Source organism: Syzygium oleosum, unplaced genomic scaffold (genome assembly GCF_021117445.2).
Source record: "Syzygium oleosum isolate NSW1041296 unplaced genomic scaffold, Sole_v2.1 Sole_v2.02, whole genome shotgun sequence".
NCBI lineage: Eukaryota > Viridiplantae > Streptophyta > Magnoliopsida > Myrtales > Myrtaceae > Syzygium > Syzygium oleosum.
Window position 1 is genome coordinate 14515566 of NW_026607486.1, and position 24478 is coordinate 14540043.

Below are 24478 nucleotides of genomic sequence, written 5' to 3' on the forward strand. Positions count from 1 at the left end.
AACACAATCCTTAAAAATGAACAAGCCTATAGGGCTTCATTAGAGTTTGATTGTTTTGATTGATTTTCATTTTAGGGACGATATTAGGAATGTTGTTTGTGATTTGAATTGGTTTTGCATTTCCTTATTGATTGATTCTTTCCTGTTTAGAATAGTTAGGATTAGTGGATGGGCCTTGAGAAATCGCATGACACGTTAGATACGTCCAATCGTTTTAGATACCGAAAAGGCGTTAGGGATTTCGAACCGGGATCGTTAACGTAATCAAGTCCCTTTACCCATGAAATCTCTAGTTCGCAGAGATCAGGATAGTTCTCTCCTATCTCGATTAGGTTTCTAGTTAATCATTAAGGACTAGTAGCGACTCTAAAACGAAACATAGGCTAAATAGAAAACAAAATAACAAATACCTGCCATCTCGTAAGGTATGGTCAGGGAGAGATTCTTGTTCATTTAATACTAAACATATTATCATTCATAATGAACGAAAATACCTCCTAGTGTGCTTCGGTAGAGAAAAGCGCGGCGCGACACTAACCTCCATAGCTCAAAACAACAAATGAATCATGGTATATGGTTTCTAAAACAAGACAATAAATCGTTTAGGAAAAATCAAAGTGATGAAGTGCATTATGTCTTTAAAACCCCAGCTTCTAACACTACATCCTATCATGAAAACGACACTTTAGCAGCAGATTCAATTCCTCTTGCAATCATGTCAATAGAAAGGATTGAGGCTTCTTGGGTCGTTTATCTGCAACTGCCACTCATTCTCTTTCCCACTTTGATCCTTGTTTACTTCGTCAATGAATCCAGAGAAGTACCCGGATTGAACAAATTCATCATGAGCACAGACCTTGGTCTGTTGATTCATAGGAGATAGATTGATGGAGGCCTCCAAAAGGGCCTCCCAGTCCCAACCGCTGCCCTTCTCGCCGTCTTCAAGCTTGATCAATGGCTCCCTTTCGTCTTCCTCAGATTTCACCACCATGGCATTGTCCTCGAATTTCTCCCACTGCGTGCTGATGATTGTGACCCCCCTCGGCATGAACTCGCCGTCGTCTTCGGTCAGTGTCGACCTCGACTTTGCTATGGATGAAGAGGGCGACACGGTCAAGGAGGAAGAGGACGAGGACAACGACTGATCCGTCAATTGCCACATCCCGTTGAGGAAACTCTCGAGCGCTTCGATCTGAATTTGCGGGATTCGGTCGGTGAACGGATATTCGTACGGCCCGCATAGGTCCCGCCCCTTGCACCAATCATAGAATTCACTAAGCCGTTGGCCTTGGAGAGCCGCTTTCTTGTAGATGCCAAAGGCAGAGATGCAATTCCTGTGTGGCATGTGAAAGAGGTTCTCTAGCAACACCACAATGTCTCTCCTAAATGTGGTGTAGCAAATGAAGCTGTCGCGAATTATGTGTTTCATCGCCGATTTTACGATGAAGCTCCTCGCTGCGGATCCAATCGGCCTGCAGTCCATGACGCGGTCGATCAGACTCTGTAGCTGCGGCAGAATCTCTAGCAACTTCCCCACTTCCCTCATCCTATCAGGCAGATTTTCGGGCAATTCGTCATCTTCGACGAGTATAGTTTCGATAGAGAAGATATTGAGAGCTTCGTCGAGGAGCCCGGCATAGGACCTGATGAAATTGGTGTAGTCCTCGGACGCCGAGGAGGAGGCATCCCGAAAGTGGCATGGGTTCAGAGAGAGCAATCCGGCGGAGCGGGTCCACAGCAATTCGGACCGTAAAGGGCTGTCTTCGGGGAGAGACCGGAGAAGACGGTGGACGAGGAGCAAGCACTTGAGTGCAACACGCCAGCAGTGCGTATTCCTGAACCGGCGGGTGAAGCCGAGGGAGAACGCGCGGAACGAGCAAGGGGAGATGGAGAAGATCTTCAGGAGCTCGTGCACATACCGCTCGGGGAGCGGGAGGTCGTCGGGGGCCGTCGCCTTGACGAGTATGAGATCGACGTTGCAGAACCCGCCGATCGTGGCGAACTTGGCGTAGCTGACGCTGCCGTGCTCCTTTAGGGATGTGAATAAACGTTGGAATCGCCTGTGCATCTTGTGTGTCTCTGTGTTAAGAGAGAGGGAGAGATTGTAACTTAGGTGAATGAAATAAGGTGTTGGTGGTGGCGAGCAGATCATATTTTGTTGCTTAGGAGAGACCTAGGAAACAACGAAATGAGTTGGCGGTGGACACTAACCTTAGTGGATTACGATGGATGGCTGTTCGTTTGCAAGCTTACAATCTCTTTGTTCGGATCAATAAAAGCAAGGGACAACAAGAAAGGCCCAAAAAACTTAGATGTCATACAAGAGGAGAGCTTGATATCATGCTGGAAACTGTAGCCCGAAAACTTAATTTTTAGCGTGGTATTCTAGCCTAACTCACGCTAGATATTGTCCGTTTTAACCCATATTACACGAGCCTCGAGATTTTTGTCCTTTAGGGTATCGATGCCCGAGAGTTCGCATATTCTAATAGCAATCTTCACCCGAAGGAGTTCCGATGCTAAAGCATGACGTCATACTAGGTATCTGGTTTCGGTTTCATATGTTTAACCCGGCGATACCCTCTCCTTGTTCGGTGTGTGATTCAGTTCATCTCTGCGTCACTCGTCATTCTCATTCTAGATGTCTGTTAGCAGTCGCACTTTGATCGGACCCTCTCGCTCTATACTTTTATCCTTAGGCTTCCTGTCGTGTATGGAGAAAAATAAGGTCTTTGCACACAAAATGTTTAGAGAGAGATGAAGAGTTCCCACTTCGTTTGGCTATGTGTGCTTGGATTCATTCATTTCGCACAATGTTCCATAGCATGACCAACCAGGGCCAAAGCCTATTGATTAGTACGAAAAATTGGATTCGACCGTCCCTCAGTTTGTTTCATTTGGTTCCACACGTGAAGTGTGAGTCTCCATTGCACAATCTAATTTGCAGTGGAGTGGTGATGGTGAGTAGTTGCAGTGCTGGCCATAAGGCTTCAAGACAGAGAGTCAAACATGGGCTACACACCTAATAAGGAACACACAATGAGAATACGAGATATGTATGGTGAAAGACCGCACGAATTTGACATGATTCAAACAAAAGTCGGTTTCTCGGCTCACCCTCGTTAGATTAGGTCGTTACGTGCCTACTAGCTTCGTGCAGTATTCCAACACACTCCTGCCGGAAAGGATCATGCTCTAATTTCATATTGTGACGGATTAGTGAAACTTGCTTAAGGTATCGTTTGCTTTGACTCATCTCATTTGGAGTCTCGTGGTTTTGTACGGTGATATATTGCCAAACACTTTTCTAGGAAATCACCTATCCTGGTACTTACTCAAGAGAGCTTAGTATTCGAATTTCTATGCTAAACCCGATCATTATACTAAAAGGTATATGTTATGAGTTAGTTTCAATTATAATAGATATACACTTTTCCCTGGTTCAATGTGTAACGACTCGTTTCCTCATTTTTATCATTCTAGAAATTTGCCAAGAGCCACACTTTTGTCGAGATCTCTAGCGCCATCGATCACTTCCTACCCTTGCTCGATGAGGGCGGGGAGAGATCATTGTATATATATTCACAGTTTCAATCTCCCCTTTTCGGCCCAGGTTCAGGGGTCCCGCTGAGTTGGAGTGCCGCAACGAAATTTTGGAAAAACTCATGCTCCAAAATAAATATAACTTTAAGGAGTCGCCAGCAATCAATTTTTATAAAAAATAAAAAAAAAAAGACTAAGTTGATTGGACACCCGGGTACATGTGAAGATATTAGGCTGTTTGCGAAAATCAAAGAATCAATAAACCTATTATCACATGTCTTTGTCGAAATATTTTAATGTAATAAGAGGGGGGGAATTGTCATATCGGTCTTGAACTCATTGTGCATGTTAAGAAATGCTTCGAGTTTGAACCCGTGAACGAAACTCGGCCCGAGATGAATTGCGAGAAAGCCCGGCCATTTAAAAGGAAAGTCCGCTAACAAATGGCAATCAAATCGTTCTGGAAGTCGGGCAAAAGATAAAAGGGGGCTCCCATTTATATAATGCATATATAACTATTCGGACTGCGGTTGTTGACGAGCGTGGGCTGTGGGCAATTCGATCCGAATTGCATCCCGCGTCTTCTTCGTGCATGAAATCGGAGAAGCCTTCGAGTGATTGGGTGTAATTGGGAGCTGAAAAATGCTTAGCGTGTTTGGGTGATTCGAGTGTTATTGTAATCTCCATTGTATCGCTTGGATTATCACGTAAATCTAGTGTTCGATATATTTTCTCGCTCTGTCTGTTTTACCGTTGGATCTCTTGCTTACGCAACGGTACGGATATCAATTTAGTTTCCCAAACTTTCCGATTTCGCCAGTTTAGTTCTAAATATTTGCGCGAAGTTCCAATGTGGTCATTCTGACCTATTTTCACGGGAACTCGCTGACGTGGCGGTGTGCCACGACCACCATGTCAAAGTAGGTCGAGACGAGATCGCCTTGATTTCGAGGAGGCCGTGTTTTTTCGCGCCGCGCGGGAGGGTCGAATTCGCTGTTGCAGAAGCGGGTAGAGTTTGAACGGGGTGAGATTACAGCACCCCGTGCGGGACAATTTCTATGGACTCTTTGCCCCTTTTCGAAGGGGACAAATCCACTCTAATTTCTATAAATTTAAGGAATTGCCCATTATAACTTAACAATTTGCAACCGAGTCCCTAAATTTTCTATTAATTTTCTCGTGGGCCATGAGGTGATGAACTTTGATAGGCCTGTCCCATACTTGCGACCTTGTTCTCTAGCCTCTTTCATACGCCAAGATGATGTTTTGGTTCCCATGCCTAAAAAAAGTCCCTTTTGCACTACGAGCACGACAAAATCCACCCCCGCAATCGAAAAAGCCGTACACTTATTATGCAGCGGTCAATTCAGTCCTAAACATTTTAATTTTAATCAATTTAGTTTTAAATGTTTTGACAGTTTTTTTAATACAGTCCTTCCGACTAATTTTGATATGAAATCGCTGACACGGACTCCGGCCGTCTCACGTGGCACGGCCGGTGCGTACGTGGACACTTTCTTTTTTTTATAAATTTTTCGATTTTTCTCTTATTCGTTTCCACCGAGGGTGGTCGGCGAGAGTGTGCAGGCAGTCGCCTGTGGTCGGTAAGGTCGCCGCCCGCCGGCCATCATCGAGGCCCCGGTGACCATTCCGGGAAGATGAACGATGAAAAAAAGAAAAGACAAGAAAAGAACCAAAAAGTTTATAAAAGAATATTAAAAAAAAATGCCAAAATCATTATTAACGACAGCGCCGGCCGTGCCGTATAAGACGATTGTCATCAGCGAATTCCAGCCAAAATCGGTTGGAACGACTATTTTTAAACAATCCATACACGACCCGATCCAAATAATACGAGTAAAAGAAATGGGTTTCATGATCTACTTTAACTCCTCTGTTATATCGCTAGCATACCTAACTTACGGAATGGTCTTGCCATTTGTTAGCGGGCACTAGACGGACGAAACGGACTAAATCGACATTGAAACTCGATAGTGGCCAGTCACATATTTGCGACCTTTATCGTTCTCTGCCCTCTTTCACACGCACGAAGACGACATTCCACGCGGTCGATGACTGGTTTTTGGGCCCGATGCCTAGCATACGGTCGAACAGGACAAAACCCACTTCACGTTTTTATCAAAATCTTGTTATAAAGAAAAAAATGTTCTTTAGGGTTAAAATTAGCTCCATTAAGATACCATTCCCCTCGTACTTTGGTCGGGGTTAGCGAGATTCGTACTCTCTCGTTTTTTTATTTATGTTAGTTCGGGTCTTCGTCGGAGATATTATTATTGCGATAACGGTATCGCTCGGACCGGGTCTTAACGGGAGAGTCGCCTTGAAACTGGGCGAGTCGTGTTGCCGTGCCGTGTGTCGGGGTCGAACCGGCTGCGACGAGTGGCGCCGTTACGAACCGCATTCCTTCGTTCCGGGTCGAGAATTTTATTGGATGTTTAATCCTCTAATTTGATGGGTGTTAATATCACCGGGAACCTCAAAATGGTATACCTGTAATAAATTACCCGAAATTGATTTTTTGATCAGCAAAAACCTCAAACCGGTACACTTGTGACAAATATTCCTTCCGTGAGTATCTGCTAAATTTTACCATCAAATTGTTAAGTTGAATGACACACGGCATGTTGACGCCAGTTTAAGGTTTTACCCTCTGTTTGTCACAGAGTAACAGATGTATCGATTTGTGATTTTTCGTGATATTAATCAAATTTGACGGAAATTAATGAAAGGTAAATTTATCACATGTGTATTAATTTGAAATTTTTAATAATTAAAAAATTAATTTTAAATAAATTTATTATAAAATTTGTCAGTTTGAGATTATTTTTCGAGGTATTATCTCATCATTCAGTCGTTGGTCGCCACATATTTTCCAACGCTGACTTTGTCAAACTTGTGCGCACGGTAAAGATCGACCCAATAGGTCCAATCCAAATCCACAGTCGGTCAAACTCAATTCACATGTCTCCGTCGTCGCCGTTGAAAAGTCGTCCCCACTTGTCTCTCTCTCTCTCTCTCTCTCTCCTCCCCCCACTCCGAAAGCCGCCATTGTTATACCTTCGCCCCCCGCCCTCACACTCAGCCCCGCCCCTCACAGTCCCACACGCCCACCATCTCTCTCTGTGACTCGACCATGTCTCTCTCCCTCCTCCTCCTCCCTCTCCTCCTCGCCATCCCCGCTCCGCCGCCGGCCCTAGCTCAGGCCGCCGCCGCCAACAACATCTCCTCCTTCTCGTCCTCCGACTCGCCGTGGGGGCCCGGCCAGGACCGGATCCTCCTCTCCCCCAACGCCGTCTTCGCCGCCGGCTTCCAGCCCCTCCTCCCGAACGCGTCGGCCCTGTTCACGTTCTCCGTCTGGTACCACGGGCTCTCTCCCCTGACCGTCGTCTGGTCCGCCAACGCCGGATCTCCCGTCAACGCCTCCGCCTCCCTCGTCGTCACCCGCGGGGGCCAGCTGTTCCTCAACTCCTCCGGCGTCAACCGTTGGGGGACGAACGCGACGGCCGCCGGGAACTCCTCGGTGCTCTCGCTGCGCGACGACGGCGACCTGGTGTTCGGCGCTTCTTGGGGGAGCTTCCGCTTCCCCGGAGACACTTTCTTGCCGAGTCAGCCCATGAACGAGACCAAGCTGTTCTCCAAGAACGGTCGGTTCTCGTTCGATTCGGCGAGTTTGCTCTTCAACGGCACCGAGGCTTACTGGACAGCTGGGGGTAATAATTTCCTGAATCTGGATGATAAGGGGATGATTAGCCAAGAGAACGGCCAGTCCATCCTCTCCGCCGACTTCGGCGACGCCGTCCCGCGGCGGCTCACGCTCGCCGATGACGGCAATCTGCGACTGTTCAGCTACTCCCAGGGACAGTGGACGATGGTGTGGCAGGCGATGCCGGAGCTCTGCAAGATCCACGGCCTCTGCGGCCGCAACTCGATCTGCATGAGCGACGGCGCGAACGCCACCTACTGCGTTTGCCCGCCGGGGTTCCGCTCGTCCGCCCCTGGGAACTACGAGTGCGAGCGGAAGATCCCGGTGGCGAGACCGCAGAGCGCCAAGTTCCTCCGCCTCGATTTTGTCAACTTCACCGGCGGGCTGAACCAGACGAACCAGCAGGCGACGAACTACTCCGATTGCCTGTCCAAGTGCTTGTCGGCGAGCTCGAATTGCGAAGGCTTCATGTTCAATTACGACGGGACCGGCCGCTGCGTCCTACAGCTGGGGCAGCTCCTGTACGGTTACTGGTCGCCGGGGACGGATACGGCGAACGCGATGTTTCTGATGGTGGACCAGTCGGAGACCGACGAGAGCAACTTCACGGGGCTGACCACGGTGCTCGAGACGACGTGCCCGATCAACGTGACGCTCCCGTTCCCGCCGGACGAGTCGAACGCGACGACGAGGAACATCGTGATCATCTGCACGCTGTTCGCGGCGGAGCTGATCACCGGGATGGCCTTCTTCTCGGCCTTCTTGAAGAAGTACATCAAGTATAGGAACATGGCTCAGACCCTGGGGCTGGAGCTGCTCCCCGCCGGCGGGCCCAAGAGGTTCACGCTGGCCGAGATCAAGGCCGCCACCAAAGGGTTCTCGGACCAGATAGGGAGGGGCGGGTTCGGCGACGTGTACAAGGGCGAGCTGAACGACAAGCGGGTCGTCGCCGTCAAGTGCCTCAAGAACGTGGCCGGCGGCGACGCCGAGTTCTGGGCGGAGGTCACGATCATTGCCCGGATGCACCATCTCAACCTGGTGAGGCTGTGGGGGTTCTGCGCCGAGAAGGGGCAGCGGATCCTAGTGTACGAGTACGTACCCAACGGGTCGCTCGACAAGTTCCTGTTCCGGTCGGGCCGCCCCGCGGAGCTGGGCGGCGAGACGGGCGAGGTCGCCGACAATCAGAAGCCGACCCTCGACTGGGGGGTGCGGTACCGGATCGCCCTCGGGGTGGCCCGGGCCATCGCGTACCTGCACGAGGAGTGCCTCGAGTGGGTGCTCCACTGCGACATCAAGCCGGAGAACATCCTCCTGGGAGATGACTTCTGCCCCAAGATATCGGACTTCGGGCTGGCCAAGCTCCGGAAGAAGGAGGACATGGTGAGCATGTCCCGGATCCGGGGGACCCGCGGGTACATGGCCCCCGAGTGGGCCAAGACGGACCAGATCACCCCGAAGGCCGACGTGTACAGCTTCGGGATGGTGCTGCTGGAGATCGTCAGCGGGGTCCGCAACTTCGAGATGCAAGGGTCGCTGCTGGACAGCGAGGACTGGTACTTCCCCGGGTGGGCGTTCGACAAGGCGTTCAAGGAGATGAAGGTGGAGGACATACTGGACCGCCAGATCAAGCACGCCTACGACGACAGGGTCCACTTCAAGCTCGTGGACCGGATGGTGAAGACGGCGATGTGGTGCCTCCAGGACCGGCCGGAGCTGAGGCCGTCGATGGGGAAGGTGGCCAAGATGTTGGAAGGGACGGTGGAGATCATGGAGCCGCGGAAGCCCACCATTTTCTACTTAGGAGATGATTAGGGTTATTATATAGCACAAGAAAAATGAATTAAGTATAGCAAAACCGGGTCCTTAAGTGACGTACGAAATTGCAAAATATATCATGCTTCAAATGATATTACGATATGAAAGACTCCCTCCGCCCGCACTGTTTATGTTTTATGAGATCGTTATACAATGACAAAATAAAAATGTGTATTTTCATTATTAGTTTTAACTTAGATTTAATAAATACGATCGTGTCGGTATTCGTGTAATAATGGAGATGAGATGAGAAAGGATGCCGCGTGCCACGTGCCCCCAACTTGGGAGATGGGTCATCTACAGGACCGAGAAGGATGACAGACTGGAAGATATAAAGTAGATTGATAAATAGAATATAATTATTTATTTAATTGTGAAATTATTATTTGACATGGTGGGGTGAGGCAAAAAAAAAAAAACTTAGGAGCTCATACTCACAATCGTAGTAGAGAGAAGCTCCAAAGAGACAAGTGAGGGGGAAGGAGACCCTTTATATACATGTACCCGACTTATTGTATTCGTAGATCTCTCCTCAATCTAACGTTGGAGATTATATCTTTCCATTATCAACTACCCGCATTTACAATATTGCCTATTTCAGGAATATTCTAGAATACATTTGGACATGGACTCTTCGAGATCTGCCCATCCTTCATGGATTAGTTATGGTATTTTATTTAGGACCCCTGAGATCGATTTATTTCTCTGGCCGTGACAATTGATTGCCAAAATCGATTTTCTCATAATAAACTTTAAAAAATTGTAAAATTTCGGTGGGAAAAAAAATAAAAAAACCAAATTACTTTCCTAACCAAAAGAAATTGAAATTGCTACATATACTAAGATATTCTATCAAAACTTTCTAAGCGATGTGGCAAGTTGGGAATAAGTATTGAAAGGTAGCGCTCACGAATTTAATGGTTAACTTCTTTAAACATACATTAAGATTTCTTAGCACGTGTAGCATTGAAAGAAACTGCTAATCATCACCATGAGTACATTTTATGGAGATTTCAAAAATATGAACACATATAATGTTATTTAGGTTAAGACGTCCCGTAAATCGAATGTGGTTCAATTCTATTTCCTCAGCCCTCTTATTTCATTAGCACAAATTTTAACGAAGATTGACTTAGAATAATCACAGTTCGATTACATTTCATTACAACTTTAGATTGGAATGACACGATAAGTGACACAACAAATTATTAGGGTTGTTAAAACAACCCGATCAAACACGACTCGATCCGAAACGACCCGAAAATTTTCGTATTGAGTCGGGTTAGGCCTTAACTTGTTTGGGTAACAATAAAGATAATTGGGTATTGTTTTGAATTTATTCGGCTCAGGTACCCAAGCACAACCCAAATCAGGAAACCCAAACAAGGAAACCCTGTAGATCTCTCTTCCACGTCTCTCTCACTCTCTCGCCTCTTCTGCGATTTCTGAGTCCTCCATCTAGGGCTTCCATAGCCTCGCCGAGAGCGAGACCATCGAGTCTGACGGCAACCGTACCAACGACATGACTAGCCCTGGCGGTGCCATGGTGTAGGGATTTATGCTCGGCTCGCGCCAATCTCGATCCGCGTCGCTCGTTCTCTCTTCCCCTTTTCCTACGGAAGCCATCGAGGGTCCGGATTGAAGCCCGGAAATGGCGGCCTCCAGACTGTCCTCGGCAATTGTGGCAGCCACGGCGGCAGCGTCCACGCTCTCGACCCGCGTGTACGCTGGCGCTCCCTTCCGCTTCCCGAGTTTCTATCCTTCCGCGCTGCCCCCGTCTCCTTTGTCGCAGCACGCCGAAGATGCCCCTTCCGGTGCGGCCTCGCCGACGAAGCCTAAGCCTCCCGAGGAGTCGCGAGGTGCAAGGTTCGACCCGGGAGGCATTGGAGAGTGGAGCGAAGGCCCTCTGCGAAATCAACAGCTCTCCTCATGCGAAGCAGGTCTTTAGTGTTTCTTTTTTTTGTTGTTTGATTGTTGTCTTCGTCTCGATTGTGGAGGAACCCGAGACGAGACTGGTTGATGGCGAGTGGATATGAAATGGGCGTGGAATGAATTTGGCAGATTTTTGAGGTGATAAGAAAGCAAGAACAGAATCGTTTGGCTGAGTTTGAAACACGGAACCCGACCTGGATAGACCTGACCCGATCACTTGGCTATATCTTGTTTGGGTCTTGTCTCGGGTCGGGCCGAGCACAAATGCCCAGTATTTTGAGTCGGGTCAGGTATCGTGAAAAACTCGACCCGACCCATTGACACCCCTACAAATTATAATCGAGAACATGCATGCAACAAATTATCGCTTTTGTAAAATAATAATAATAACGATATAAATAGCAATCGCTCTATCATGTATCATGTTGCCATCAATTTGCAATTTAATTCCGATTTATATCCTTAATAAAAGAGCCATAAAATGGCGAAAAAGAAAAAGAACAAGAAAAAGAAAAAGAGAAACGAGGCAAGCACGTTACTCCATTGCGCAAGGCAGTGATGCCAACCGGTGTCGTCCCAGACGCAGAGAATTCTCTCAAGAAACAGCAACGCTCGAAGGCTCCTCGCATCGCATCGTCGTCATCCTCCTCGACCTTCCGATCTTCTCCCCCACCGAGAGCTCCACCGCGCGTACGCTCCGGCGGTTGCCCCCTGGAAGTTGCGGCGGCGCGTCCATGGATTTGCGATCGCGGGGCCGGAAGCTGTCCTTCGAGATCCTGAGCCGGAGCGACCTCCTCCGGGAGGAGGGCGAATCCTCCTCCGCCGTCTTCCGATCGAACTCCGATCCCATGCCTCTCGATTCTCCGCGAGGCTCCGCGGTCTCGCCTCCTCGCGACAGGTCCGCCCGCCGGAGGCGGAAGCAACGGAGGAAGAAGCGGGCGGCCTGCTCGATCATCCCCGAGGACGGCGGTTCCTGCGGACCGGTCGATTCCGATTCCCGCGCGGACGGCGCCGAGCGCGCGGACGGCGTGTTTCTCGAGGACAGGAGCTCGGTTACTGGGGACGGCGGTGTCGGTTTGGGTGGGCGTGCGAACGGCGTGGAGTTCGATTGCAAGAGCTACAGTGCGGCGAGTTTGGGCTCTGTTACTCAGGTGGTGAGTGCGGAGAGTCAGAATAGCGTGTTTGTCGACGAGTGTAGACGCGGGGAGTTGAGGCAGAGAGCTGTGAATGGCGGAGAGGATAGAACAGCGGGAGGGGAACAGAGTTCGAGAGAGGAGAGCGGCATTGAGGTGAGCTCGATCTTGAAGGGGCGCAGTGAGCCGAATGGTAGCGTGCCACGGAAGTTGGAGACTGCCGAGTCCTTGGATTGGAAGAAGGTCGTGAAGGATGATTCGTTCGGTGAGTCGTTGATTGTCTTCTGCATTGAGTTTGTGCTGTCATTGTCGATGCGAAACAATCTTGTCAAATAGCATTCTGAAGAAACTTGCTTTGATACGGCTTCGAATTCGTTCAGCACGAGTCTAATTCATTATGGGTTAGAATTTTAGGAGTCGGACCTGCCAGAACTTGTTAAATCCTATTGATGAATGCTGAAATTTGTTATAACGTAATCTTCATTGGTGGGGTACCGGATATGTAATCGGAAAAAAGACTGTTTGTCTTGAGTCGAGGGATAACATATTGTGGCGTTGGTCTCTCCTATTCGTGTGAGTTATTTATTGACGTTTCCTGCATTCATGCTAACTGATAAGTATGTGGTACTTCCAATTAAGAACAATGCTTGCTTCGCAACACCTAATTATGGGGTGAGGGCTGTAAGGCACTTGGTTTATAGCCTTTTAGTGATATAGTTTGTACTACGGGAGCCATGGGCCTTTGTGGTGTGGTGACCACGAATATGGTGGATTTTTTTTGCTTTTGAGCTGGTTAATATGTTTCTAGTGTATCTAGATTCAGTGAATTGAAATGGTTGCACTGCTCCACATTCCTAATTTTTCTCAGCAATAGTAGGAGGAGCTCTTAGTTTCTCCTGTAGAATTGGTCTATTCTCCTTTTTTTCATGGTTTCGTCTGAATATCAGGTTGTTCCCTTCTTTTTTTCTCACACATGTCTATGCTGCCGTGTTCAGTACAGAAGTCACCAATGAGGTACTTTTTGGATGAAATGAGCAATGGAAATTCATTAAGGAATACAACTGCTCTCGGAAATGACAAAGAACGTGAGAGAGTATATGATACTATCTTCCGATTGCCTTGGAGATGTGAGCTGGTGATGTTCTCTTCCAGTTCCTCAATCTAAATAAAATCATGCTCTGTATGTGGTATATTGGTTTTGAGATTCCTTGCACTTGCTGGAAGGAATAGGTTCGAGTTCAAATTAAGATTGGATGTGGTTTCGTATCTTCTTCGACCGCGTCTCACTGGGTTTCAGTTGTTTCTGTATTCTAATTATCACCAATGAAATCTTTTAATGCATCATATCTTGGCTGCATCACGGCATTCTTGAAAATTAACTTAGAAATGAAAGACTTGAAACTAGAATAAATTTGCCTCCTTCCTTTTCTGTTCTTATTCTCACTTTTTTTAATCTGGATGGCACATTTGGAACCTCTCTTTGTTTAATCGAATAAACTTTTTCCTGACAGTTTAATTTCCAATGACACTTTTTCTATTTGATTTTCTGATATCAGCTGTAAGTATCAATATCTACTAGATGTTTCTAGAATACCTGTTATCTGTTTTAGCTTCACTGTGGTATAATATGCTAAAAAAAAATTCAAGATACTTTGATGAGTGGATAAAGTTATTTCTACAGCCTGCTGCCCTATTGATGACTTTCTTAGGAATGGTAATAACCACACAAAATAGGCTTTCTCATCGTGTAATTTTGTAACATCCCAAAGTCCCACATCGGATGGGAGAGACTCTGTGGAGTGATTCATAAGTAGACACCCACTCCCATATAGTCACCACTTTGCGCAGTTATTCAGAATATTCCTTTTAGGGCCTTGCCCACATTGAACAGGGTGGGTTGTTACAAGTAGTATCAAAGCAGGACCATCTCTAGTGGATGTGTGATCTGTGGATGAATTAGGCCAGTTTGTCATTCGACGAATCGGGGAGTGATCACCCAAGCAAGGGCACTCGGATAAGGTGCAGTTCCTGATAGACTTTTAGGATGACGGAAGGGGTAGGACGGGACTGGATTACACATTGTATAGGGGAGCATTGGGGAGTGATCACCCAAGCAAGGGCACTCTATTAAGGTGTGGTTCTTGATAGACTTTTAAGATGACAGAAGGGGTAGGACTGGACTAGATTACACATTGTATAGGGGAGCATTGCTGGGGGATCTGGGTTACTTCTGACAACGACGTCGGTTCTTTAAGTGGGGGAGTTTGTAATATCTCAAAGTCTCACGTCAAATGGGAGAAGCCCTGATAAGTGATTCATAAGTAGACACCTGCTCCTTGATGGTCACCCGTGGTTACTCAGAGTACTCGTACTCGGTAATCATAAGTAGACACCTGTTCCCTGAAGGTCACCACCTTGCGTGGTTACTCAGAGTACTCATACTCGGTTTGGGAGTTTGGCCCAAGTAGAACGGTCCGGGTTGTTACAATTTCTGTATGTAAATGAGAAAATTGTTTGTTCGCAGCATGACATTATGTAAAAGTATGGTATATTACTCATTGAGAAGAATGATAAGTTCTTGTGCTAAATTGCTTAGAATTTCATTCAGCTAATTCTAAGGAAATTGGTCAGATAAAATTAGCAATGTACTTGATGTTAGTTGGATGATGGATATATATTTCTTTCTCATGTAATGTCCAGTTACATGAAAAAAACTGTGCAATTGGTCCCGCAACTTCTGACGTTGTTCACCTTTCTTTCATTTGGCATATGTATGGGATGTATCAGAATAATCGGTTGATGCTTCTTTCTCTGATTAATGCCTTGCATGCGTTTTTACATTCCTTTGCCTACGTTTTATTTGCAGCTTATAGATGTTGGTGTTCTTGTGTGCTTCGATTCATTTCTCTCATTGTTGACAATCATGCCAACAAGGATCGCCATAGTATTATGGAGGCTTATGAGTACAAGGTAATTTGTTCATTTCTTTCACAATTTAAAGCAGTTCAAGCAGTCACGTTGCAACAATTTATCTGTCTTACACTATTATTTCACAATTGGTTTTTTGGTGAATCTTTTTGTTTATACTATTGGGGACATTTAGGAGTTTAAAACAGGTTTTTTGACTTTGACACCATGAGTACTCACTTGTTATTTAAACTTTAGCTCAACCAGGCGAGAATCATTGAGCATGGCACCTTGCACCTCATACATGATAAAGGGACTATTTTGTACCCTAAGTTTCCAAAAATTGAAAGAATATCAGTTTGCTTATCTTGTTATATGGATGGAAATGGTTGCAAAATGCCCCTTGACTGTTCCAACTTCCTTCCAAACTTTATGGAAGATTGACGAAGCAGTTTGATGCAAGCATGGGGGGGGGGAGGGGGAGGGGTTTGTAATTTTTGGTGAAAATTATGTAACGATGGAGGGGAGGCTACTGGCTGTTGTAAACACTAATGAAGCATGATCTTCTTTTAACAAAAGAAATTTGAGCAATTTGGCTCTCTTTCTATTCCTCCTATATTTTCAACCTGAATCCAAATATATGATTTATACTAGATCGCCTGATTGTTCTTGCTGCAGACAGTTAAAGAGGCCTTCTGCGGAGGAGCTGTCTGATTTTGGGTGTTTTATTGTGCTCACTGGCGGGGTTACTCTCTTGGAGAGAACAGGTGTGGCTATGTACTTCTTGCATTTGTCTGTGTTATTTTAACATATGGATGTGAATTGTACTAACTTTCTCCATTTCTTATTTTCAATGTTGCCTCCTCAGATATAAGCTTAATATATCATATGATTCGCGGTCAAGGAACAATCAAGCTCTATGTTGTGTACAACGTGCTAGAGGTCAGATCATAATGAGCTAGATTTCCCTACAGCCATTTTTGCGTCTTAGTTATTAATGTCTTTCTGTCCTCACAGACGAATTTGTTAGTTGATTTCCTTTGCTGAAGACTTTCACCTCAAGTAAAGTCGAGCAAAGGAGAAATCACTTAGTTTAAGTAAAGTTAGAATCTTAGATTAAAATCTCAGTTAGTGGTTTTGTTGTAAATGCAGAACCTGGTTATATTTTTCTTTGTAATTGTTGAAATTTAATTGTCGAAGTTATTTGTGATGTATGTAAAGTCAGTGGATGCTGTCTGTGGATTACATTTTGAAACTTTTACCTCTGCGGCTTACCTAGATTTATTGTCAGCAATGCCATTGGCCTTGACCTTGGAGAGCCACTCTGTGTTTTCTCCCTTATCAAGAACCTCTCTTGCTCTCTGCTGGTTTTTTTCTTGGGCTGCTTCAACTATATGCTTCATGTTACATATAATCAATACCTTAAGATCATAGTTGTGGGAGAATCTGTTATCCTTTGGCAAGTATTGTTATTCTTTTTTACTTTAGTGGGAAATTGAATAAGTCTGAATTGATCTTATAAAACTGAGATTCTTAAGTATATGTCTTCTGGTAGGACTTCCTATGTGGAAGTAAAGCGAGGGGCTTGGAACCTTGTTGTTCTCTGTACGAGTTCAGGCATATCAGCTCATTAGTCAAGTCAGTCTTATCCTGAGAAATATAGTTGAGTTGCATTTATGCTTGTGGAGGCAACATCTACTACTTATGTTGCCATTGGCATTTTTATGGACCAGTGTCACTTTATACCATGGTAATAATAATGCCTGGGAGAAACTTTGATGAATTTGTTCTTCTTGGACATTTGTGCAGGTATTTGATAAACTATGCCAGAATTTTGGTGGAGATGTCATGAAAACTCTGTTTAATTCTGCTGAAGAACTGGCAGGTTGTTCACCAGAAAACATGATGGTTTACAAAATGAGATTCCTTTCAGATTTGGCACTATCCGTGGGTGCCTCAAATATCCTTTTTGTTGTAATTATATTTTGTTCATTATAACTCTTCTGTTTGCTTCTTTGTATTCCTTCATTTTCGGCTTTGAAGTTCCTTTACAAATTATACTTGTTCATTCTTTTATCTTATTAGCTCAGGCAATTACTTTGTCAACGTGTATTGTTGCTCACAATAATGCACTGCTGGCGTTGCTTGTATCAAACAACTTTGCTGAGATAAAGAGTAATGTTTTCAAGCGTTTCAGCAAAGACAATATTCATAGTCTAGTCTACTATGGTAAGTTGGTCACTTTTCACTTTTCTTTCAGAATTACTGCCAAGCGTTTATGGGATTGGGAATTTCATTTTTGATGTGCAACTGCTGTTATCTTTAGACTGTGTGACATTATTACTATCAGTGATTCCATGTTCACCACTGGGCATTCGGTATTTGGACTTCCTCATACTGTATCTTTAATTAGCCAATGCGCTGCTTTTACTATGAGGTTTTTTCCGTGCTTCCTTTTTGTGGATATGCAGATTCTTTTATCAGACAGAGACCTAGTAATCTATATTTAGTCAAAGCGAAAACCTAATATGGAAATTTATTTGTTAACTACCTATGTTTGCAATTAGCTATATGAAATCCGTAGTTTAATTCCACTTGGTTTTTGGTTTGTTGGTTCGGTTTGCTGTAGAATATGTTTGTAATTCACTTCGGTGGTTTCATTTTCCAGCTGAACCATAATAAAACCTTCTCTTGGCTTCTGTATAATACTGTTTCTTGTGTAATTACATCAATATTGTGCTTTTGTCTTACAAAATCATATATTTCTTCGAATACAAAGTACTTCCTGAAAATTATAGATCTATATCTTCGAATAAAGAGAAATATTGCCTACGTTACCCTTAAAATAGCGTATATAAAAAAAATCCCAATAGAAAAGGCCTATATAGTAGTTATATTTTGGAGGTGGGCTGAAGTGATTGTTAATTTTAGTCTTAAATTCCATTGAACAGGTATTCTTTATTTGTTATAACCAAAACATGGAATTGTTGGAAATAGTGAGAGAATATCTTCTTCTTTTTTTTTTTTGCTTTTGCAGGGCTAGAATTCATCTAACAACTGCAAAATTTGCTTAACTAGAATTGATCACACATCTGCGGGATTTGCTTGGTTAACTCTACACTTGAAATGGGCTAAAAAATTTGAATCACCATAAGCCAGCTAATGTATCTTTAGAACACCAGTGGAATAAGTGGGTCTCTTCAAGTGGTTGGATCTGTCACATGCTCGTGACTTGCATTTTTGTTATACTACTCAAACACATCAAGTCTGTCAGGGAAATAATCTGCATGATTTTGTTGTTTTATGATTCATTCCTTGGGGGATTTTACTTTTCTCAGGATTACTGTTAAGTTGCTAGATGAGTTACGGGTATGCCTTTGCTTCCAAACAGATTCGGTTGAGAGATTCCACATTACAGCATTTGTATTATTTGTTCTTGCTCAGAATATTCTGGAGGCTGAAGGTCCATGGTTTGAAAGTTTTTTTATTGTAAGTTTTTTCGGGAACCTTTCAGCATAATTTCTTTTGAAGTTGATCTCCGCCCCAATGGAAGATTAATTTTCTTGGGGCATCGTTTTCAATCTCTTATTCTGTCGCACTTGGACTCTGCAGAATGCTCTCATGGTTTACTTCTGTGAGATAACTATTGATATCATTAAGCATTCATTCATTGCCAAATTCAACGATATCAAACCCATTGTATACTCCGAGTTTCTTGAAGACCTTTGCAAGCAGGTACCTCATTTCGTCTAACAACTGCTTATTCAATTGTCTTTTCTTTTCCCCATTCTGAGACACGCAACTGGCTTTCTAACATTCATATCATTTTGTTGCTTCGACACGTACTTACTTTTCTCCTTCTATTTTTTCATTAGACTTTGAATATGCAAACCGATCTGAAGAACAGTCTCACCTTCGTTCCTTTGGCACCAGCTTGTGTGGTAAGCGCCTGCTACTGAAAAGTTGAATCCTTCTCATGCATATATCATTGTGCTTAATAGCATAGAAAGCACCATAGCAGCAATCTATGGGTAGTTGTCTGGAGTAAAAGAAATACTTGCCTAGAAGGTAAAAGGAGTAGGCCATAAAAAATATGTCTAGACAGAGCCTAGAATATCATTAAATGGTGAAAACTGTCAATTTTGTGCAACGTTTTGGGTTCAGGTAATACGGGTTCTGACTCCGGTATATGCCGCACTTATTCCCTGCCATCCACTCCCATGGAGAGTCCTGTGGATCCTCCTCTTGTTAGCAGCGACATACATCATGCTCGCGAGTCTCAAAGTGATGGTCCGCTTGGGCCTGCAGAAGCACGCTTCTTGGTACCTCGATAGATGCCAGAAGAGAAGACACCACCTACACTTGGATTGATTTCAGCACCGCGATGGAGAATTTTCAGCTAATTATCTGCCTAGAGAAATCCCCATGTGGGGAACTACTCTTAATTCACGAACCACCTCTTTCGAGTTCGGCTTACGAGAATCCAGAGCACTGGCGGACGAGACATACGGTCAGATATCAGTCTTCCAACAAATATGGATACGATATCCGGAAATCGTCCCTCTTTGCCGTGACCGTGTAGACAAAGTTCACAAAGTTTTGGTGTAATTTGATAGCTCATGCTGTTGTTAATAGGCTGTTGCTGCCAAAATACAAGATAGAAAATGAACCAAAGACGATGGTACCCCATCTTCAAGTTAACTGCGGAATCGTTCAAACCAACCTCTCACCGAGTGTGTCGATTATACTACGGTCTGGCCAATTTTATTGCCGATCACGAATTTTCTTTCCGATGTTAATATAACCATCCCGACGAGGATGCTACAACTCATTGTGATATGTCGATCAATTAAATTTTTATGATGGGAAAACTGGAGCCTTTGGCCCAATTTGAACAATTCTCTTGGATAAATTCAGATAGTCAACTATTATTTCTATTTGGCCGTAGCGGGTTGCATAGAAATGAATGGGGAACTGCGACTGGAAAATTCACGATGTAATTGGATTGTGCTGATGTAGGAACCGGATGAGGCAATACACCAAATGCAGGATTCGACATGCACTAGAATATTGAGAAGTTCCTAGGGGGACTTCATCACCAAAGTCTTCACGTCTTTTGGTGGAATGACTGAGAAGAAGTACATCAATCTACTCCCAAAAATTAAGGAAGACCACGAAATTATCAGATACCACGAGACGACCGTGACGTCTCACCCGATTACCACCTTCCGATTATCAAGTAATCTCCCTAGCAATTTCCTCTACAAAATAGCACGAGAATTCACGATGCTTGTTCGTCGTGCGCAATCACGTGAAGCGGTTACGCGATACTTTCGAATTAAAAAAAAATGTGACAGTGTGGAAAGAAAATTTTCGCGAGAGGAATCTCCCCATGCAACTTTTGGATCCTCCCGTCCTACTTCGGCCGCAAAACAACACGAAAACAGCAACCACCCAAAAACCCCGTTTGTCATACCTTTTCACATGTCGACCGGCGACAATGTGCCCAAAATCAAATCCATTTCGTTTACTTTATAATCTGCGATGTTGACTATAATCTCTCCCACCCTCTCCCTCTCTCCTCCTTTTTTTTTGACAAGATTAGTAGCACCTCATCTCCTTGCCTTTCTTTAAGTTTTGACACCCCCAACATGTCAAATGAGGACAAATTTGCAAACAATGGACCAACCAAAGAGTCCAAACATTAAAACATTAACACTAAACACAAAATTTTTTTTAAGTCAAAAAAAATCGGCTTGCAAAACAGCAACGAACGTCCCCCCACCCTCCATTAGGGAAATCCCATGAAAGGACGGCCGCAGCGGCGCCACCAAAAAATCAACACCGAACAAACAAAAGAAGAAAGAAAAAAGAAAAAAAAGGCGCAGCAGCAGCAAAGAAGCGCGCGACCGAAAATCCCGCTCGCATTCGCGGGAGCCGTCCCATCCCCGCGGGGCCACGCGTCGCCCTCTCCAGCGATCGGAGGCCACGTTACAGTAGAATCGGACGGCCCGCATCAATCGAACGACAAATCGGTGGGGCCCCCCCTCGGCGCTCACGTGATCGGATCGGACGGCCAGCAGCAGGAGCGGTTCGCCTCCCCCCCCCCACACCCCACCTTCCCGCCTGTAGCGCTTTGCTCTGGTTTAAGTAAGAGAGCTCAAGCCCGATTCTCACCGAAAGAAAAGAAAGAAAAGAAAAAAATTCGAATGCTTATATCCTCCCTCTCTTCATCACCATCATCTTCATCATCATCATCATCGTCATCGTCTTCGTCTTCTTCTGCTTCATGATCGTCCTGTGCTCGCGAATCGCCGCCTCCGATCGCCGCTCCGGCCACCTCGCCGTACTCGCACCGGAGCCGAGCAAATGGTACGACTCCCCCGGACCTCGCTCGGCCGACCGTTTCGTTGTTCGTTCGAATGTGTCCCTGCTCTGTTTGCTTCGATGAGTTTCGGGGCTTCGTTTTTTTTCAAGTTCCGAACTTCCTCGGTTCCGTTCGCGCGCGCGCGGGGGCGGGCTCGCGCTCGCGGTAGTCCGGATCGGTCGGGCGTTTTTGTCGGAGTTTTCTCTCCCGAGGAATTTTGCGGCGAGAGTGTGTCGTCGCTTTTTGTCGAGATTCTGGCGGACGTCAAGGTTTTTTAGTCCGCGGAATTTGTCTGCGACTTCGAGCTTGTTGATTTGTTCTGGAGTCGAGACGGATTGAAATTTCTCGAGCCGCCGGCGAAAATTTATCTTCTTTTTTTTTTTTTTTTGGGTGAAATTTCGTGCTCGAGTTTTGCTTCGATGAGTCGCTTTCGGTTCGACTTGTTTGGATTCCTGCAACGGCGTCAAACTCGTGTCGAATTGGATGGAATCGCATCGGTTTCGTCGAATTTCTCGTGAGCTTTGAAGTCGTTCCGACGGCACGAGTCCCCGTGAAATCCGTCCGGAATCGGATTCGGCTGTCGGTTTCGAGTTCTGTTATTGGAGTGGAGTTGAGTGGAGTGGAGTGGAGTGGAGTGGAGTGGAGTGAGTTCGTTCTCCGGCTGATCTCGTGCGTGTAAATGTGCGTTTGCAGATAGGTTGCGGGTTCTATGCCAAGAAGAGGCCGCCGTCGGATTGCTGGCTGAGCACGCTCCTGCGGGGCGACTTCTTCGGCTCGTGCGTCGCGCATCACTACCTGCGGAAGAATGAGAAGAACGTATTCTGCATCGACTGCAGGGTCGGGTTCTGCAAGCATTGCATGGCGGCGCACGGCCTCCACCGCCGCCTGCAGATCTGCAAGTACGTGTACCAGGACGTGGTCCGCCTCCAGGAAGTTCAGAAGCACCTCGACTGCTCCAAAATTCAGGTTCGCATCGATACGGCTCGCGGGTCCAGTGTGGATGGCAATTCGCGACGATTCGCGCGGTTGCTTATCGTGCGACGAGTCTGCTATGTTTGTCAGTTCGTAAATTTGACTGGTGTTCGTGTCGATGATCATCCGAATTTCGATGGTCTATTTAGTTTAACCTATGGTGCTATGCCTATGAATTGCAATTCAATCATTAGATAGCTAGAAATGGAAAACTATGATGACCCTGCATTTATTTGTTAGCCTTTTTTGAGGAATCATCAAACAAACAAACTTCTGTTCTTGGAGAATTACTGGACAATTATAGCATGCGGTCCTTCTAGACTCGGGTTATAGATTCGGCGAATACAATGTCGAATTCAACTCTAGTTGTTTCTTTTTTGGCATGAGCTTGAATGTCAATTTCATAATGGGCAACTGCTATAAAAGATCAGCGAGCTGCCGTTGCTCCTTTTCTTTCTTGTTTCTTCCAGTTTAGCACTATGTGTTCTGTAAATTCCGATAAGCAGAGTTTGATGAACTCAGCTTAAGCAATTGTTTCGATCTGTGAATTTGTTTGGCCTTGTGATGCGTGAAGGGCAAAAGTCAAATCTTTAGTATGCATCCCTTTCACCAAAAGTTAGGCTGATGGCGCTAAGGGCTTGATCATGCGTTTCCCACAATTATTGACGATTTTGACATTGGCAGACATACAAGATCAATGGCGAAAAAGCAGTGCACCTAAATCCTCGGCCCCAATCCAGGGACACCAAGCCGTCGACAAAATCGAAGAATGGAGGAACCTGTGAAGCTTGCGGAAGATACATCCAAGACCTGCCTAATCGCTTCTGCTCAATTGCTTGCAAGGTAAAAACACAATTGTATTTTCCCCCCCTTTTTAAGCGTCTTCAATTGTATTGTCAAGTTTAGTTCTTAAAACAATCAATTTTACCAGGTCTCAGTGGTGTCAATGAAGCCGAACAACGAGCAAAGTCCCGACGTCATCACCATTCCCATCGAGGAACTAACCGATCTCTCGCTGAAAGACAATTACTGCTCATCGAGCAATGGCGACGAGAAAGAATCTTCCGTCTCTCTGGCCGAATCGTCCGAGGACGCACATTTCGGGGTTAGTTCTGTCCTGAAACCGAGAAGGCGTTCGCACAAGCGAAAAGGGTTCCCTCGCAGGGCGCCCCTGCAGTAAATCCCCCTCCTCAAGAGTGTAGTAGCTAACTTCCCCTCTGAGAATTCCTTCTTTTCCAATACATCATTATAGGTACACAGGGGTGACACAGGAATAAAAAGAAAACAATACGAAGTACAGTAAAAGCTTGGACATCATGCAAATGAACAGAGAATGTCACTTTCAAAGTATCCACCTTTTGCGACCTCCGCTGAGTTGGGTTAGTTGCAAAAGTGAGCGGCCCCAGGGCTATAGAAGATTTCAGAGAGGGTCAAAAAAAAATTTTCCTTGTGGGGGTCGTGCAGAGAAAATGACATGGCGATGTTGTTCGCTGATGACACGGCGATGTTCGTCGCGGCAGCGGCTCTATTTTTGGGTATTATTATTTAAAAATAATCGGTTTTTCATTTCAAGAGGGGGGGGTTGATTTCAATTGGCCATGGCTGTACCCAAGAATCACAATAAAAATGTGCTTACCATAAGGCTTAAGTTTCTGCCGTCGCCGATAGCATCGCTCGTGGGCGGGTCGTTCTTTTTATGCTTTGATGGAATGTTTCTGGTTGTGTTGGCATTTGGACTTTTTTCGCTTTGTTTCTCGCTGTCTTCCTCCTCCCTTTTCCTTTAGTAGAGCCTTGTCTCGATCGCTTTCGGTGGAACAAGGCCCCTTGGGTTGTCCTGGTCTTTGTTTGGTTGCGTGATGTTGGGCCCTCTCTTTCCTTAGATCATGGCCAGGAGTATAATTTAGTTTTATGCCCCCCGAGAGCCAATGTGGCAGACAAGAGATGGGGCCTCCCAAAAGGGTTTGCTGAGGGAACCGAATGAGGAGATTGTGGGGGTCAGGCCACAAATTGGAAGTGCATGAAGCACATGCATGGCTTGACTTTTTCCCTTCTTCTCTGTTTAACTTTTTCCGGTAATCGACGATG

At 45.4% G+C, this 24478-nt stretch overlaps 4 protein-coding genes across 4 annotated transcripts; 3 read left to right on the plus strand and 1 right to left on the minus strand.

Moving 5' to 3' along the window:
• Positions 1 to 494: 494 nt before the first annotated feature.
• LOC115686907 (putative clathrin assembly protein At2g25430) lies at positions 495 to 2107 on the minus strand. Its single transcript, XM_030612328.2, has one exon. The coding sequence runs from the start codon at positions 2066 to 2068 to the stop codon at positions 719 to 721; it is 1350 nt and encodes a 449-aa protein (XP_030468188.2). The 5' UTR covers positions 2069 to 2107; the 3' UTR covers positions 495 to 718.
• Positions 2108 to 6632: 4525 nt separating this feature from the next.
• On the plus strand, positions 6633 to 9085 carry LOC115686900 (G-type lectin S-receptor-like serine/threonine-protein kinase At1g34300). Its single transcript, XM_030612320.2, has one exon. The coding sequence runs from the start codon at positions 6698 to 6700 to the stop codon at positions 9077 to 9079; it is 2382 nt and encodes a 793-aa protein (XP_030468180.1). The 5' UTR covers positions 6633 to 6697; the 3' UTR covers positions 9080 to 9085.
• Positions 9086 to 11576: 2491 nt separating this feature from the next.
• Positions 11577 to 19753, plus strand: LOC115686891 (protein POLLEN DEFECTIVE IN GUIDANCE 1). The gene is made up of 11 exons (XM_030612308.2): positions 11577 to 12412; positions 13143 to 13282; positions 15014 to 15117; positions 15733 to 15821; positions 15923 to 15996; positions 16864 to 17014; positions 17116 to 17283; positions 18446 to 18543; positions 18667 to 18789; positions 18930 to 18995; positions 19219 to 19753. The coding sequence occupies exons 1-11, from the start codon at positions 11749 to 11751 to the stop codon at positions 19423 to 19425; spliced, it is 1884 nt and encodes a 627-aa protein (XP_030468168.1). The 5' UTR covers positions 11577 to 11748; the 3' UTR covers positions 19426 to 19753.
• Positions 19754 to 21264: 1511 nt separating this feature from the next.
• Positions 21265 to 24034, plus strand: LOC115686852 (protein RGF1 INDUCIBLE TRANSCRIPTION FACTOR 1). The gene is made up of 4 exons (XM_030612265.2): positions 21265 to 21426; positions 22115 to 22387; positions 23078 to 23236; positions 23325 to 24034. The coding sequence occupies exons 1-4, from the start codon at positions 21424 to 21426 to the stop codon at positions 23571 to 23573; spliced, it is 684 nt and encodes a 227-aa protein (XP_030468125.1). The 5' UTR covers positions 21265 to 21423; the 3' UTR covers positions 23574 to 24034.
• The last annotated feature ends 444 nt before the right edge of the window (positions 24035 to 24478 follow it).